Here is a 14,160-nt window from a genome sequence, read left to right on the forward strand (position 1 = left end):
AGACTCTTGTTGCTGTAAAAAAGAGCCACTCCTTTTTAATTGTTTTGTTTTTAAGTGGCGGAAAGAAGATGAACCATGTCAACTAGGCTGCTGTTGACCTCATTATGTCTCTTTGAAACCTCCCCAGCTTCTTTTGTTTGAGAAGTAAACAGCTACAAATAGATTGGGAGAAGAAAATAAAAACAAAACAGCTGGAACTATATTTAGAGACATTTTTGCATATAATTTTGAGGGTCATATAAAATCATCATGCAAACTTATGCCCATGTTCCTTATTTACTACTGCAGCTTTTAGCTTATGCCTTTTCTGTTCGGCAAGGTTTGCAACGGTTTGGTCTTAGCAGCTGGATTTGCTTCCTGGGAAGTCACAGTATTGTAATGCTAAATGTGGCCCAAATTTTCAGCTTTTGCCACTGTCTGTTCCTCAGGATATAAATATCATGAGCTCAAATCACTTATTCAGTGTTTTCTATTACCTATCAGAGACCTCTTGCAGGAACATTGCTTTATAACAGTTTATTTTTGCTTTCAGCTGTTGCTATTTAGATTTACATACAAAATTTAATAATCACGCTGCCTTTTTTTTTTTTGAACGATGTTCCTAAATAAAACAGCAACAAAAGTGGATATAAAAGTTTTCCCCATTTTATTCCAAAGCTACACCTTTCAGATTACGATATGGTTTATGTACTTCTATGTTTGGTTTCAAATAATTAAAACTAATTAAGTAATTAACTGAAACAAAGAGTTTATGCCAACTGCATTGACATTTCCATGATTAGATAGATGTAGGTGATAGATGTGTGAGAGAGAGGTGGGGGGGGGGGAGATGTGGGGGGGGAGAGTTTGGAATAATTAAAGGAACTAAACAACCCTTTACTGACACGGCTTATACTCATCAGTTTGGCAAGATACCGTCTGAAAATTTTACTGACTGACTGCAAAATGGATAAGCCCATATGTGGTGTGAGTTTAGTCATATATGCATGACACTTCTTACATTGAAACTGATTTCAAAAAGTACACACCTCTCTTGCAATTCTGTTTTAGTCTAACCATGACTGAGGGGGAAAAACACTCAAAATTCTTAGGCAATATTTCCACCTGTACACAACCTAACAGTTTGATAAGCATATTTACATCCGTTTTTCCAAAACATTGCAGCCATAATAGTATTTGGACTTTCAGTAACACAATAGCTTATAATTCTGTTTTTCCCTTTGAGTGTCACTAAATTCTGAAGTGTACTCCCTTGTAAAGTATGTGATATAAATACGCTGCTCAATAACATATCAAAATGGTTGTATTTCTTTATTTCTGTGTCATGAAACATACAAGGTTTTGAAAATAGGTTGATATCTGACATAGGCAAATATACTGTATACAGGTTATAAACAGCAGAATTACAGAAGTAAACAGAGCCTGATCAAAGAATAGGTCTTCACTGCATATGTCACACGATGGCTAAAAATAGGACCTCCATATGGATAGAGATAAAAGAGGCATTCCCAGATCCTTATGAAAAAAAATAAGCCAAATATTAGGCCACTATGTTGTGCATTTCCAAAAAGCAACTGTTGGCCAGAGTTAGACCTTTGCCATAATTCAGCAAGGAAATCATAATTTTATGCTTCTCTTAAAAAAAGCATCCAGTTCATACTTAGAATATTTTATCCAGCTACTGTGAATTACTCAAGCATGTAGATGTTTTGAATATGCAGACTCTACTAAAAGTTGTTAGATGACAGAAATATACAATTACTGCTCTCTTTCTGGTATCAATAATTTTAAATCTGAAGACCTTTAGATTTATGGCTCTTAACAATTAAACATCTCTAATTAAAAACATTTCTAGTTCACCATAATGTACAACAATTACTATGCTAACCTAAAAAAGCAAAAATAAAGTCTCGTGATATCTTAACCAATTTATTATGCCATGAATTGGATTAGAGATCAGTGAGATTGATTTACTACAGTGTTTAAATTGGAAAATTTCCAGGAAATATTCTGGGATACTTAGTGTAAATTTTCTGAAATATTACAAGTATTCTAGTGTACAGTGTTATATATACTCTTTGTGTTGTGTATATAATGGAAAGGAGGATTTTATGTGCTAATTTAAGCACTTTCAATGTTCTATGCATCATATATGCACATATCTTTGCTAGAATAGCTTCTACCTCCCACCCCATGTGAAATTACTTGTTTGGACATGGTGAAAGAGCCATAAGCTACATTACTAATTCATTTTATAAATTTGGAAATGAAAACTAAAGGAACATATCTTTTCCACTAACCTTCTACTTTGTCAGGTGCACAAGTGGACTAACCTTCTACTTTGGACTAACCTTCTACTTTGTCAGGTGCACAAGTGTTACTAAGATTTTGTGTATGTCCATGTACATTATGAGTGCCAAAGGGGGAAAAATCAATAGATGGAAAAACCACAAAATTCTACATGTAACTGCAAATTTCAGTAGTTTGCATTCTACAGGTATATTTCACAGCATTCCAAACCCACAATAAATAATTGCTGACTAGTAAAATTTTATTCGTGTGATAAAATGGACTCCTGCCCATTAACATTTATCTAATAGTATTTCAGTTAGTCTTTAAAATGCCAAAATAACTTGCTTTGCCATTTTATGTATTTACGACTTCAATTCAGTAGAAGATTGACAAGGATACAATGAAGTCTAGTTTTATGTTTGTGCTACGGCTCACTGCCTATATATATGAGGGTGGAAATTGATTTCAGCACTTTGTATCCCAATATACCTGTTATCTTGCAACTTCAAAATTAAATTCTTCCATCCATTGATACATGACACATATATAAGCCAATATAAGATACACTCCCATTTGCACGAATGGCTGCAAAATTCCACTATTCAAAAGCAACTTCAATAGGTTCTAAACTATTACAAAAATATCAATACTGAAAATTATGTAACATACAAAATGCTTCCTATAAGGGTGATGAACTAATCAAAATATAGTGCAATGAACTCTGAGGCCGGGGGGGGGGGGTGAGGGGGGGCAGGTGGAGGGTGGCACCTAAATGATTGTGAGTAAACAGGAACAATTTCTCACAATTTCACAAGAAAAACCAGTGGTCTCAAAAGTTGATTTACAAGTGTGTGGCTATAATGGAAATATATATTCTAATTAATAGTTAAAAAGTGGCCCAACAGACCCAGATAGAAAACCTTTGCAGTTTGAAAGACTTGGCTTACTTTTAGATTGCTTAGCAATTTCATTATGAAAAATGGGAAATTCCTCCACTCTACACCAACATATTTTGGTGCCCTTTAGTAAAACGACAGAAATATTACCTTATTTAATACGCAGGAAACTGCTATCAACCTCCAAAGAATAATCCTGAATACATATAACACTGCAATGCTGGGTTTGTTTAGGGAAGTTCTAAAACAATATTTAAAGGATCAATAAACAATACTGTAAAGTTAAACAGTCAGAGTAAAAATGGACTTGAAACACCAAAGGGTGTTTTAGAGTTTAAATTTGATTACAATATAACGCAAAGACAATTCGCTTTCACCAAGTTGTTTCATGTATATCAAACAAGATGTCATTTTGAAAATCTGTGCATATTTACAATTTGTATGGGATTAAGTCAATTAAACTGATATTTAAATAAACTGCACTGGCTCAAACAGCAAACTGCAAAATAGTAATCTTTTAACTGGTTTAAAATAAACAATATTGGAAAAACCATATCTGTGAAAGAACTTAGCTCTGACAAAATATTAATTTATTAATTTTAAAGAGCAAATCACTGAGGTTTTTTTGGCTTCCGTTTAACAAAATCTTGCAATCAACATTCTTGCAATCAAAAGTCTTAAAAGGTTACCAGATTTGGGACTGCATACAAGCTTAGCTGAAAACTCGAGATATCTCTCACCTACCTTATCCTAATTCAATGTGTAGCTTACATCATGCTACATTTCACAGACTGTAAACACTGGGGTAGAGACTACTACAAAATCCATCCAATTAACATCACGCCCACTCTACTGGGATGGCAGCATGGCTGACTCAAAACACAAGGCAGTAAAATATTATTTCCACTCAATTTAGTAAAGTGTTCAATCTTTACATTGATAAGAGGAATATTACAAGTTCTAAACATGCAGTGAGTTTATTTCCATTGACACAATGTGCCCATCCTTTATTCCATTATTTTGCTTTTCTCAAAACAAATTAGAACGGAGATTTTCACCCAAGGCTTGGTCATAGGGTTAAATCTTCTACAGCAAGTTGTCTTTTAGAGTTACTGTGTTTATTTTTTTTTAAGATTACAATACAGATTTCATGTTGAAACCGAAACAGTGTAATAATATTGAAAGCATTATTTTATTGTAAATCAGCAAAGAGCAAGCCCCTTCCAAAATTATTGACTAATCACACCTTTTAAACTACATTTTTATTTCACTTTTCTCCAAATACCTCAAAATAAAAATTCAGATGGGATTTTGATCATGTATTTATTTTAACAATAGACAAGTTATACTGTACTAGTTCTTACCTATCAAAGTGAATTGCAGTTTCTATTTTAGATCTTAATGAAATTTCATATATCATCCTCTACCACACAATGAATTTCAGATACAAAACTAAAACCCAATTTTGATTTCAATGATTGTAACTAAAGTTGCTCACATTTTTTAAATTCTGTTTATAACCAGCATTTTGCAAAACTGCCATTATTTATCCAGGATAAATCTAGGAAGCATATAAAAAGTGCCTTCTTCAATTATATGTTAAGATTAATTCCAAAAGAAAATTATTAAAAACAAATTTAAACTTTGGATTGGCACAATTTTAAACAAGATATAAAACCATGAAGATAAGCAAAACTAGAGAACTCCAAAAAATATGATATCCTAAATTAAAACAATTTCGTACCATGATTAGAAACAAAAAAAAATGTTACTGTGTAACAAAAAAAAAATCTGCATCTGAGGTATAAACCGGATTTTTATAGCACGGCTTTATTTCTGACCTATAAACAAAGGTCAAGCAAAACCTGCCATAATACAATTTAAAATTTTCATAGAAACAAAGACAACAAGCCTATAATAAGTTGATATTTACCTCACTAATATCATCTACAGAAGCACTTGGCAATTTGTACAGAGGAATCCATATGCATGTCAAGCAGATTTCAGTAAAAAAAGTGACTATATACAAATTTGTACACAGAGCCAATAATACATCCAATTCACAGATTATTTTTTTACTTAAAGCGGTTGCCTTCAACTCTTTCAAATCCCAAATCCATGTTAAATGTGAACATGAAACATTGGATTGAACTCCTGACTTCCATTTCTTTCTTAAAACAAAACCTTAAAACAAAGAAAATGGCGGCAGTGCCACTAGTGCACACATTTCAGATTGAAACGCCACCCACCTATGGATCCTTGAGCTGAAGGCCAATGACTTAACACAAGATACCTGAGATTTCACAATAGCTTTAGTTCCTAACTGAAATCCTAAATTTACATCTCAGAAATGTATAAAGATACCTCCTTTGAATATGTGCATTATTTAAAAAAAAAAACCTATACAGAGTTGAAAAACAGTGCTCTTGCTAAAACACCTTCTTCTGTTGATGCACTTTCAAAATGTCCATGTGATTGCCTGCCAATTGTGGAAGACCAACCTGAGAACAGGTGCCTGCAGGAGCCCCAGTGAAGTAGCAAAGGTGGTCATGGGGTCAGACTTCAGTGGGATGAGCTGCTCCCTCCAGCTACTGAGTACCTGGGAAGGGAAAAAGCAAGTTGTTAAAACAAAAGAAGTAAACAAAATGTTTTACACAGTAAATAAAAATAAATGTATCTCAGATGCACTCTTTTAGAAAAATATACTCCTGCACTTAAAAGCAGAGTCTTGAGTCAGAAGTTGAGAACCAGCTTTCCAAAGTTACCTTTCTTATAGAAAGTTGTTGTTTTTTTTTAGAAAACTACTGATTTTCTAAATAGTACAAATGACCAAGACATGAATACACAGAATATAAAACAATTTCACTATCAAAGAACATTATGAGCTTAGCACATTTTTTTCTGATTTTATATTATCTGAAATGGAGATGGCCAAAACGTATTTGCTATTCTGGAAGGATCTATGACTTTCAGCAGAGATGCTTGCTTAATTTCACCAACATCAAAACAAAAAGGCAAATATTTCCATCAGGAAAATACATGTGGACCCTATTCTGATAGAAGCTAATATTTGCTATAGGAACAATCCAACAAAAGCTAATATTTGCTATAGGAACAGTCCAATAAAAAATTAAAACTGCTTTTAAGTTGATATTGCGGGTTTTGATACGCTAATAAGAGTTCTAAAAGTTCTAAACTTTCTAAGAATTTCATTATCATCTTTTTTATAAAGAACTAAAAAAAAAGCTCCAATGATTTTAATATGAATAACAAAAATAGGAAATGTGTGTAGTAACTCTGTCCAAATGGAATAGCAACAGCAATAGCACTTAGACTTATATACCGCTTTATAGTGCTTTACAGCCCTCTCTAAGCGGTTTAGAGTCAGCCTATTGCCCCCAACAATCTGGGTCCTCATTTTACCCACCTCGGAAGGATGGAAGGCTGAGTCAACCTTGAGCCTTGGTGGGATTTGAACTGCCAAATTGCAGGCAGCTGGATGCAGAAGTAGCTTGCAATACTGCATTCTAACCACTGCACCACAGAGGCTCCTGTAATGTTATTGTTATCTTTACTGTAATTAATTATTACCTCTGAAGCCGCTGTACTAGTTCAGACACCATGGTATCTGAAATTCCCGGGCAAGCTTCTTCAGCTAAATAAATAGCCTCTCTCAGTTCTTCTATGGAGCCCATGTTTCCCCCACAAGCTTGGCTTCTCTCTTTCAACTACAAATCAGAAGAGGATTAGTTATAAGCACCTGAAATGTTTGCAAAATAAATGTGTATGGATAAAAAAATAACAACAACAGAGCTCAGTGCTTTGTCTAGAGACTGTGTGGAATCATACAGGGTGCATATAAATCATTTCATAGAGTCTGAATAAGCCTTAAATCAATGCAAATTAGAAAATACACATTTTCTATGAAACTCTAGGAAGGAAACAAGCTTTAAATTAGCAACTGTTTGTCAATTTACATAAGGGCCGTAATCCAGATGGTCACCACAAACATAAAATAGGACCATTTCTGGTATTTTGATCACAACTACTACTCTTGCTCTTTACCACTCCTCTTTCCCTACATTAGAAATCCTTTTTATAAGTAGAAGAGAAAGTAACACAAATGAGGCTGAGGTATTTTAAAAATAATGATTTATTACACCTCATCATTTACACATCATTTCAAATCCTACTATCATTCGAAACTGTCTTTATTCTAGGGAAGTGAATTTCTTCTGGTACGAAAAAGTAAAATTTTATTGCCTTTTTTAAAAAGAAGATCTTACTGATGTGCAAGACTCAGCATGAATAACAGTTTAAGAAACAGCAAATTAGGAACTGCATCACTAAATGCCTATGTGGAACAACTTCACATAGGACAACCCACGTCCTATGGGACGTGTCTATGGGTGGGCATCACAAAGGCGCCAGGTTCTCCCACTGCTGCTGTTCCCAGACTGGTGGTTTCTCCACCCACCCTGCTCTCTGTTGACTTTAAAGCCATGGAAAAGAAGGTGGTTCTTCTTTCTTAAGAACCAATTCCAGTTAGAAGTCAGAAATCCTGTCCCTGCATGTCAGATGTCTCAGAGTTTGACAACCTCCTCTCTGCTACTTAACATTCGCATGAAGCTGATGAGGGAGGTTATCTGGTAACACAGATTACTTGGCTCCTGTTTCACCCAAGTCTTGTCTTCAAGGCTCCATCTCCATTTTGAGTGCTGTGAGGGGTATGGATGGAGAAATGGCTCAGGTCACCTCTAGCAACATCAAATGCTGTGCAATTTAGGACGACAAGATCGTGGAGATCTTCTATCTTTTCCTGTGGAGGGGACCTGGCTGCCCCAGACACAAATGCTTTGCAATCTGGAGATACTCCTGGCCTTGCAACTTATGCTTCCAGGGCAGATGGAAGTCTTGGCTAGAAGGGCTTTTGCCTAAATCCATCTTGCATGTCTATGACTACCATGCCTACACTGGGAGGCCCGGCTATTGGACAGTCATGCCTTAGTGACTTCTTTAATGGAGTATTATGAGGCATTCTAGATGGGACTCCCTTTGAAGAGTCCACAGTTCAGCAGTGAAGGTAATTATGGGCACGCATAAGGCCCAGAAGGCTTTTGGCTATAAAACAAGGTACTGGTTATCTATCATGCATAAACTCCTCCATGGTACAACCAGAGGATATTTAAGGGACTGACTGTCTATCTCCAAGTGTTGCTCACTCAAGAAGTTTGGATCCCATTTATTAAAAAGTGCAGCTGGTTGGGTTTTGGAAAGTCTATCATTGCCCCAAGATCTGGAGGAGGCTTCCAACCATGCTGGTTTTTAGAATGACATGGCTCTTCCTTTGGATTCAGGGCCAGGAGCCTGCATGAACCATTAAAGTGTTGATATTAATGCAAAATTAACTTTGACCTCAGCACTATAAGTTTATGTGTATGTCTATACGCTCTTTAATATTATATATTTTCCTGGATTCTTACTTATTTTTATTTCTTTACTGTTTTAATGTTGTAGACTGCCCAGAATTATTTTGAGTGGACAGCTATATACATTGAAATAAATATAATTAAACTGAAACAAATACACGATGTCACTCCAACACGTGGCATTTGCCACGATTTTGCTATGACAACCATCACATCAAAATCGGTGTACATTCCCCCCTCACCTTACACCTTGAAGCAATCATGGAGTCAATAATGTGGATGGCCCTGTAATGGATCCTATCCAGGATTCCCAGCTGTTCTAAAAAAATGTAAGTTATATCCTTTCCGAAGACATCAAAATCCTTTTTATTTATATGTCTATTTAAAACTTTTATACAGTTGTCAATTTGATATCAAAATCTGGATGGCTTCTAATCAAAAATTAAAATAATGGGAAAAAACAACCTAAAAACTATACCAAAATCTTTTAAAATCATAAGCATTAAAAACTTGGCACTAAGTTAAGCTTCCAACATGCAATCATTTGTTGAATGCTCTCCCTATGCATCACAAGAGTTGAGCAGCTTCTCTTTCAACATACTTGAAAGATACGCTTATCAGAACAATTCTGGCTGCATTAATTTTCCCTTATTTTCTCTAATTTTTTCATACAATCTCTAAAATTTTCATACAATCTCTAAAAATCTCTAAATGGGAGAAGAAATGATTAATCCAGTGATATTACCTCTGTGAATAATGGCGATATAATTGTAGATAAGCTTCGAGATGCAGGGCGCCTTTGAATGGTATTTTCCTTTCAGAAAAAAAAATACATTGCAAATTAGTTAAAATAGAATATAAAGACTTGTAAGAAGCCAGATTGCCTGCACAATTGCTTATTAAGTTCTTACACTGCAAAAAAGATAATAGATACACATCAAATTATGTGCATGGCAAGGAGCCTGTTGGAATGGAACAATGCATTCAAACCCTAAATGAAAAATTATATGTAGCAAAAAGCATATATCTGATGGAACTTTGGAATGAGCTGATTTCCTGTCAGAAAGAGAAACAAAATAAGAGAAGGGAATATACAAGAACATGGGTTCATACCCTGATTGAACAACTGTTTTTTTTTTCCCCTCTCCAACAATAGCTCTTCAAATGCTTCATCGAGGATTCTTTTGAACTGCATCTCAAGCTTTTCATTGGAATGGGTGGTCAACTGTTCTCAGATCAGATCTGAGAGTTTCAGACGAGTCAGCAGGGCCAGCATTTCTATTTTTTGGGAGTAGGGGACGTTGGGTGGAATTTGAGGATGATAAATGTGCAACCCTTATTTTGGCCCTCAAAAAGAGAAGAACACTGCTGCTGAAAACTTTTGCTAGCTTTTCAACATACTCTTAGGGAGGGAAAGACTTGGCTGCTAAATTGCAGTGGCAGCAATCTAAGGATGCTTTGTTGCAGTGTTTTGCAAATTTGGCAAGTTTAAGATGTGCGATTCAACTTCAAGGCAAACTACAAGTTTAAGTTGTGTAGACGTCAACTCCCAGAATCGAAGTCCACACACCTTAAACTTGCCAAATTTGAAAACCACTGCTTTAGGGACTGCAAAAACAAAGATATGGAGACAATTGGGCTCATGGTGTTTTGGAGAACAAAAGCAGACTCCCAGTTCTTTGGATTTGAGCCGCTGCTGCCCTTTCAACTGACTCTAAATAAAATGATAACTGTCCAACTTGCAGGACAGAGAACACGTAAGAGCTTACAGATAATCAAACAGTAATTCATACTGTATTTCATGCTGCTTTGCAGCCGCCACAGTGGTGGTATGCTACTGGTTCGGCCCGGTTAGGCAGAACCAGTAGCAAACATTTCTACTGGTTCTGCTGAACGGGTAGTAAAAAAAAGTCTCCCATGATTAGCTGAGAGGAGGGAAAAAGGCCTCCCCGTCAGCTGAGAGGAGAAAGAAGAGAAAAACGCAGGATTGGTGTTCCCACCCGCCCTTACGCTTTTCTCTTCTTTATCCTCTCAGCTGATTGGCACTGCAAGCCTCCGCTGGTGTGTGGAAATCTGCGCGCACACATTAGGTCCGTGCACGTTAGGTGTGCGCGCACATGCACTATCATTGAACCAGTAGTGGAACAGGTAGGATCCCACTGCTGAGCCGCCAACCACTGTTGAGAAACCATTTGTCTCAAAGAAACAAGAGCGTTGGTAAACAGTACAAGGTACATTTGAGTTTTCAATCTACATAGATCCTCACAATTTAGAAGAGACCTCAAGATAAGGCAGCCACCAAACAGGCATTACTGTTTAAAATGCTACATTAATGTCCCACAACATTAATTATAGCAAAATACCTTGTTTCTTTCCCACTCGTGGAGTTGGGTCGCTCCGTTCTCCAGATTCTTGGGATCTTTTTCTCGGATCGTGAATATCCAGTCACCCGAGTCACTGCCACCTGATGCCTGCTCATCTGTTTCACTTTAACACAAATACATTTCTGACATTTACAAGTTGTCTTGTTATTTATGATGACCTGATGACAGTACAAAACTGGCAGATTCAATCATATTTCAAGGCAACAACAAAAATCTAAATTATATTAGTAATAAAAATGATGCGAGAGATGCTTTTACTAATTTAGCTCAGATGAGAATTTTTATATCTCTTGGAAACTTGGAGGAAGCAAATCGAAGCAAGCAAGCAATGCATTCGTTTATCCCACCATTATTTGTCTTGCTTAAAATGTTAATGCTTGTTCAATTTAAAATAAGTCATTTGTGGAAGTCTGTGAGCAGAAGGAAAAGTATTTTAATGGCAAGTCAAAATCCTACAAAATGGATTTGTATTTACTTTGTCAAATTTTGTATTTGACAACATTTGACAAAGGCAGATCACAGCCTACTTCTTGGTAAGCTAGAAAAATGTGGGATAGACAGCATCACCACCCAGTGGATTTATAAACCATACTTAACATGTAGATACACATGGAGGGAAGTGGGGGTACCCCAAGGTTAAGTTTAGGCCCAGTACTCTTCAGTATCTTTATAAATGATTTAGATAAGGGAATAAAAGGGGCACTGATCAAATTTGCAGATACACTAAGTTGGCAGGAATAGTCAACACCCTAAAAGATAGAATCAAGATCCAGATGAATCTCGGCAGACTAGAATACTGGGCTCTGTACAACAAAATGAAATTCAATGTAGAGAAAAGCAAAATTTTACACTTAGACAAGAAAAACCAACTGCATAGGTCAAACTTGGCTCAATGCCAGCAACTATGACCGGGATCTTGTCCAAGTGGACAATCACTTCAATATGATCCAACAGTGCAGCGGCAGCCAAAAACACCAATGCAATCCTAGGTAGCATGAATAGAGGGATAGAATCAAGCTCATGTGAAGTATTAGTAGCACTTTATAAAGCCTTAGTATGGTCACATTTGGAATACTGCATTCAATTTTGGTCACTGCAATAGACAATAAGATGTTGAGACTCTGGAAAGAGTGCAGAACAGAGCAACAAAGATAATTAAGAGGACTGGAGGCTAAGACATATGAAGAACGGTTGCAGAAGTTGTCTAATTTAGTAAAAAAAAAAAAAGGACTAGGGGAAATACGATAGTAGCATTTGAGGGGCTTTCACAAAGGTGAGGGGTCAAATTATTTTCCAAAGCACCAGAAGGCAAGACAAGAACCAATGGATGGAAACTAATCAAGGAGAGAAGCAATGTAGAACTAAGGAGAAATTTCCTTATGGTAAGAACAATCAATCAGCGGAATGTATTGCCTTAAGAAGTTGTGCCTCATCACTGGAGGCTTTCAACAAGAAACTGGACAGCCACTTATCTGAAATGGTATAAACACTCCTGCTTGTGCAGGGAGTTGGACTAGATCACCTCCAAGGTCCCTTCCAACTCTGTTATTCTATATTCTATATATCGTATTTGTGAATAGATGTTCGGTACCCAAATATATAACAATCAATACGTTCATTTAAATAGATTCAATATGCAATACAGAATAACCTAACATTTATCCTGTTTTTTCCTTCCCATTATAGAAGATTTATTTATTCCCTATATTTAATTCTCAAATTTATAAGACCCATTTGCTTGATTCATAGTAAGAATCAGTAAGAAAGGGAATTGGATACAGCCAGTAGAAAGACAAGGTTATAAAGAAAGCCTCTAAGAGAAATTCAGGCAAACTTTCAAGATCTTGAAGACACCCTTCAAAATCAAGGATGATGGGTAATAATTCAGTTTTTAATTCCTGTACATAAGAGTGGCAATAGAATTGAGTTTTACATGAATGCCACTAAATGTTTCAGGGGATTAATTTCCCCCCAAAGCGTCAAACAACCCTTACAATGGCTTAATTAGTATGTTCAGATAAAGCAGTATTTCTCAGCCTTCACAACTCTTAAGATGTGTGGATGTCAATTCCCAGATTCCCCAGGCAGTCATAAGGCATGAGATGTTCTAGATTTCTCCAAAACTTCCATTCTTAGAATGCATACATTTACTTGACCATAATTTTCAAGAACACACAAATCTTTTGCTACTTTTTAAGAGACTGATTCAGAACACATCTAAGAATACACTTCTGAACCTCACTGTGAATCTTGTCCATCATATCTGAAGTATTCCTTCATCCTCAAACACCAAATTGATAACTTTTGGGCTCACACTCACCCATCTGAATCTTCAGAACTGGAATTATCATGATTCTGCTCGGCCTTCCATCTTTTATGTCTGTCAATGAGATCTGTCAAGTAGGAAGTTTTCTTTGCATTTCGTATTATAAATTTGTGCTTCAGGAGTTCTTTGGCCGTTGGTCTCTTAAAAATAGAAGGTAAGTTTCTTTACTAAACTGAGGTCGGTTGCAATATGGCTAAATTTGTTTGCTTATAAAATGTATTGGTCGCTACCCTTGGTAAGTGTGGTAAGAGTTTCCACAAATTTTGAAGCAATGGGGGGTAAAAATCAATGAAAATAAAAGAGATATTATTTGTGGAGCTGTTCTTACCAATCCTATTGATCTCACCCCCATCCATTTATCCATGCCTCAGAACCTCATATATTTGTAAAATAAAAATTGTTCTGCAATTGCTCTTTATATGATAAATTATGTATAATATTACTAAAAGTACATTTTTCATGTAATGGAAAAGTACCATTTATTCAAACAGTAATTATATATTATAATGTTTTCATTCTTGTGACAAATTAAGCAGATAAACCCAGGAGTTTCTCTCTTTGTTTAATATGTGGAATAAAAAACTATCAATGCTGTAAATTAAGACAGGATATTTCTGGATTTTTTTTTCTTTACAATTGATTAGACATACAGAAAGCTCTGTAGAAAATGTAGAAAAGAATACATATTTTCCAAGTGAAACAGTCCAATTTGTCTCATGTAATGAATCTGAAATGTTTGCTTTACCAGCACTTACTATTTCTCATTCTTTATTATTATTATTTTACTTTCATGAATTTCTATAAATGTCATTTTTGCTTAAACTGTATCTATG

At 35.7% G+C, this 14,160-nt stretch overlaps 1 protein-coding gene across 1 annotated transcript in view; it reads right to left on the reverse strand.

Annotated features, from left to right (window-relative positions):
• Positions 1-4,149: 4,149 nt before the first annotated feature.
• STK24 (serine/threonine kinase 24) overlaps positions 4,150-14,160 on the reverse strand; it is a 32,100-nt gene continuing 22,089 nt past the window's right edge. Inside the window, exons 7-11 of the mRNA XM_026708300.2 lie at positions 13,322-13,467; positions 10,981-11,104; positions 9,363-9,431; positions 6,780-6,916; positions 4,150-5,787 (exon numbers count right to left, since the gene is read on the reverse strand). Coding sequence (XP_026564085.1) covers positions 5,751-5,787; positions 6,780-6,916; positions 9,363-9,431; positions 10,981-11,104; positions 13,322-13,467 — 513 coding nt within the window. The 3' untranslated portion in view covers positions 4,150-5,750. The remainder of the gene's footprint in view (positions 5,788-6,779; positions 6,917-9,362; positions 9,432-10,980; positions 11,105-13,321; positions 13,468-14,160) is intronic.

Source organism: Pseudonaja textilis, chromosome 8 (assembly GCF_049901715.1).
Source record: "Pseudonaja textilis isolate UNSWEBS1 chromosome 8, rPseTex1.2, whole genome shotgun sequence".
NCBI classification, from domain to species: domain Eukaryota; kingdom Metazoa; phylum Chordata; class Lepidosauria; order Squamata; family Elapidae; genus Pseudonaja; species Pseudonaja textilis.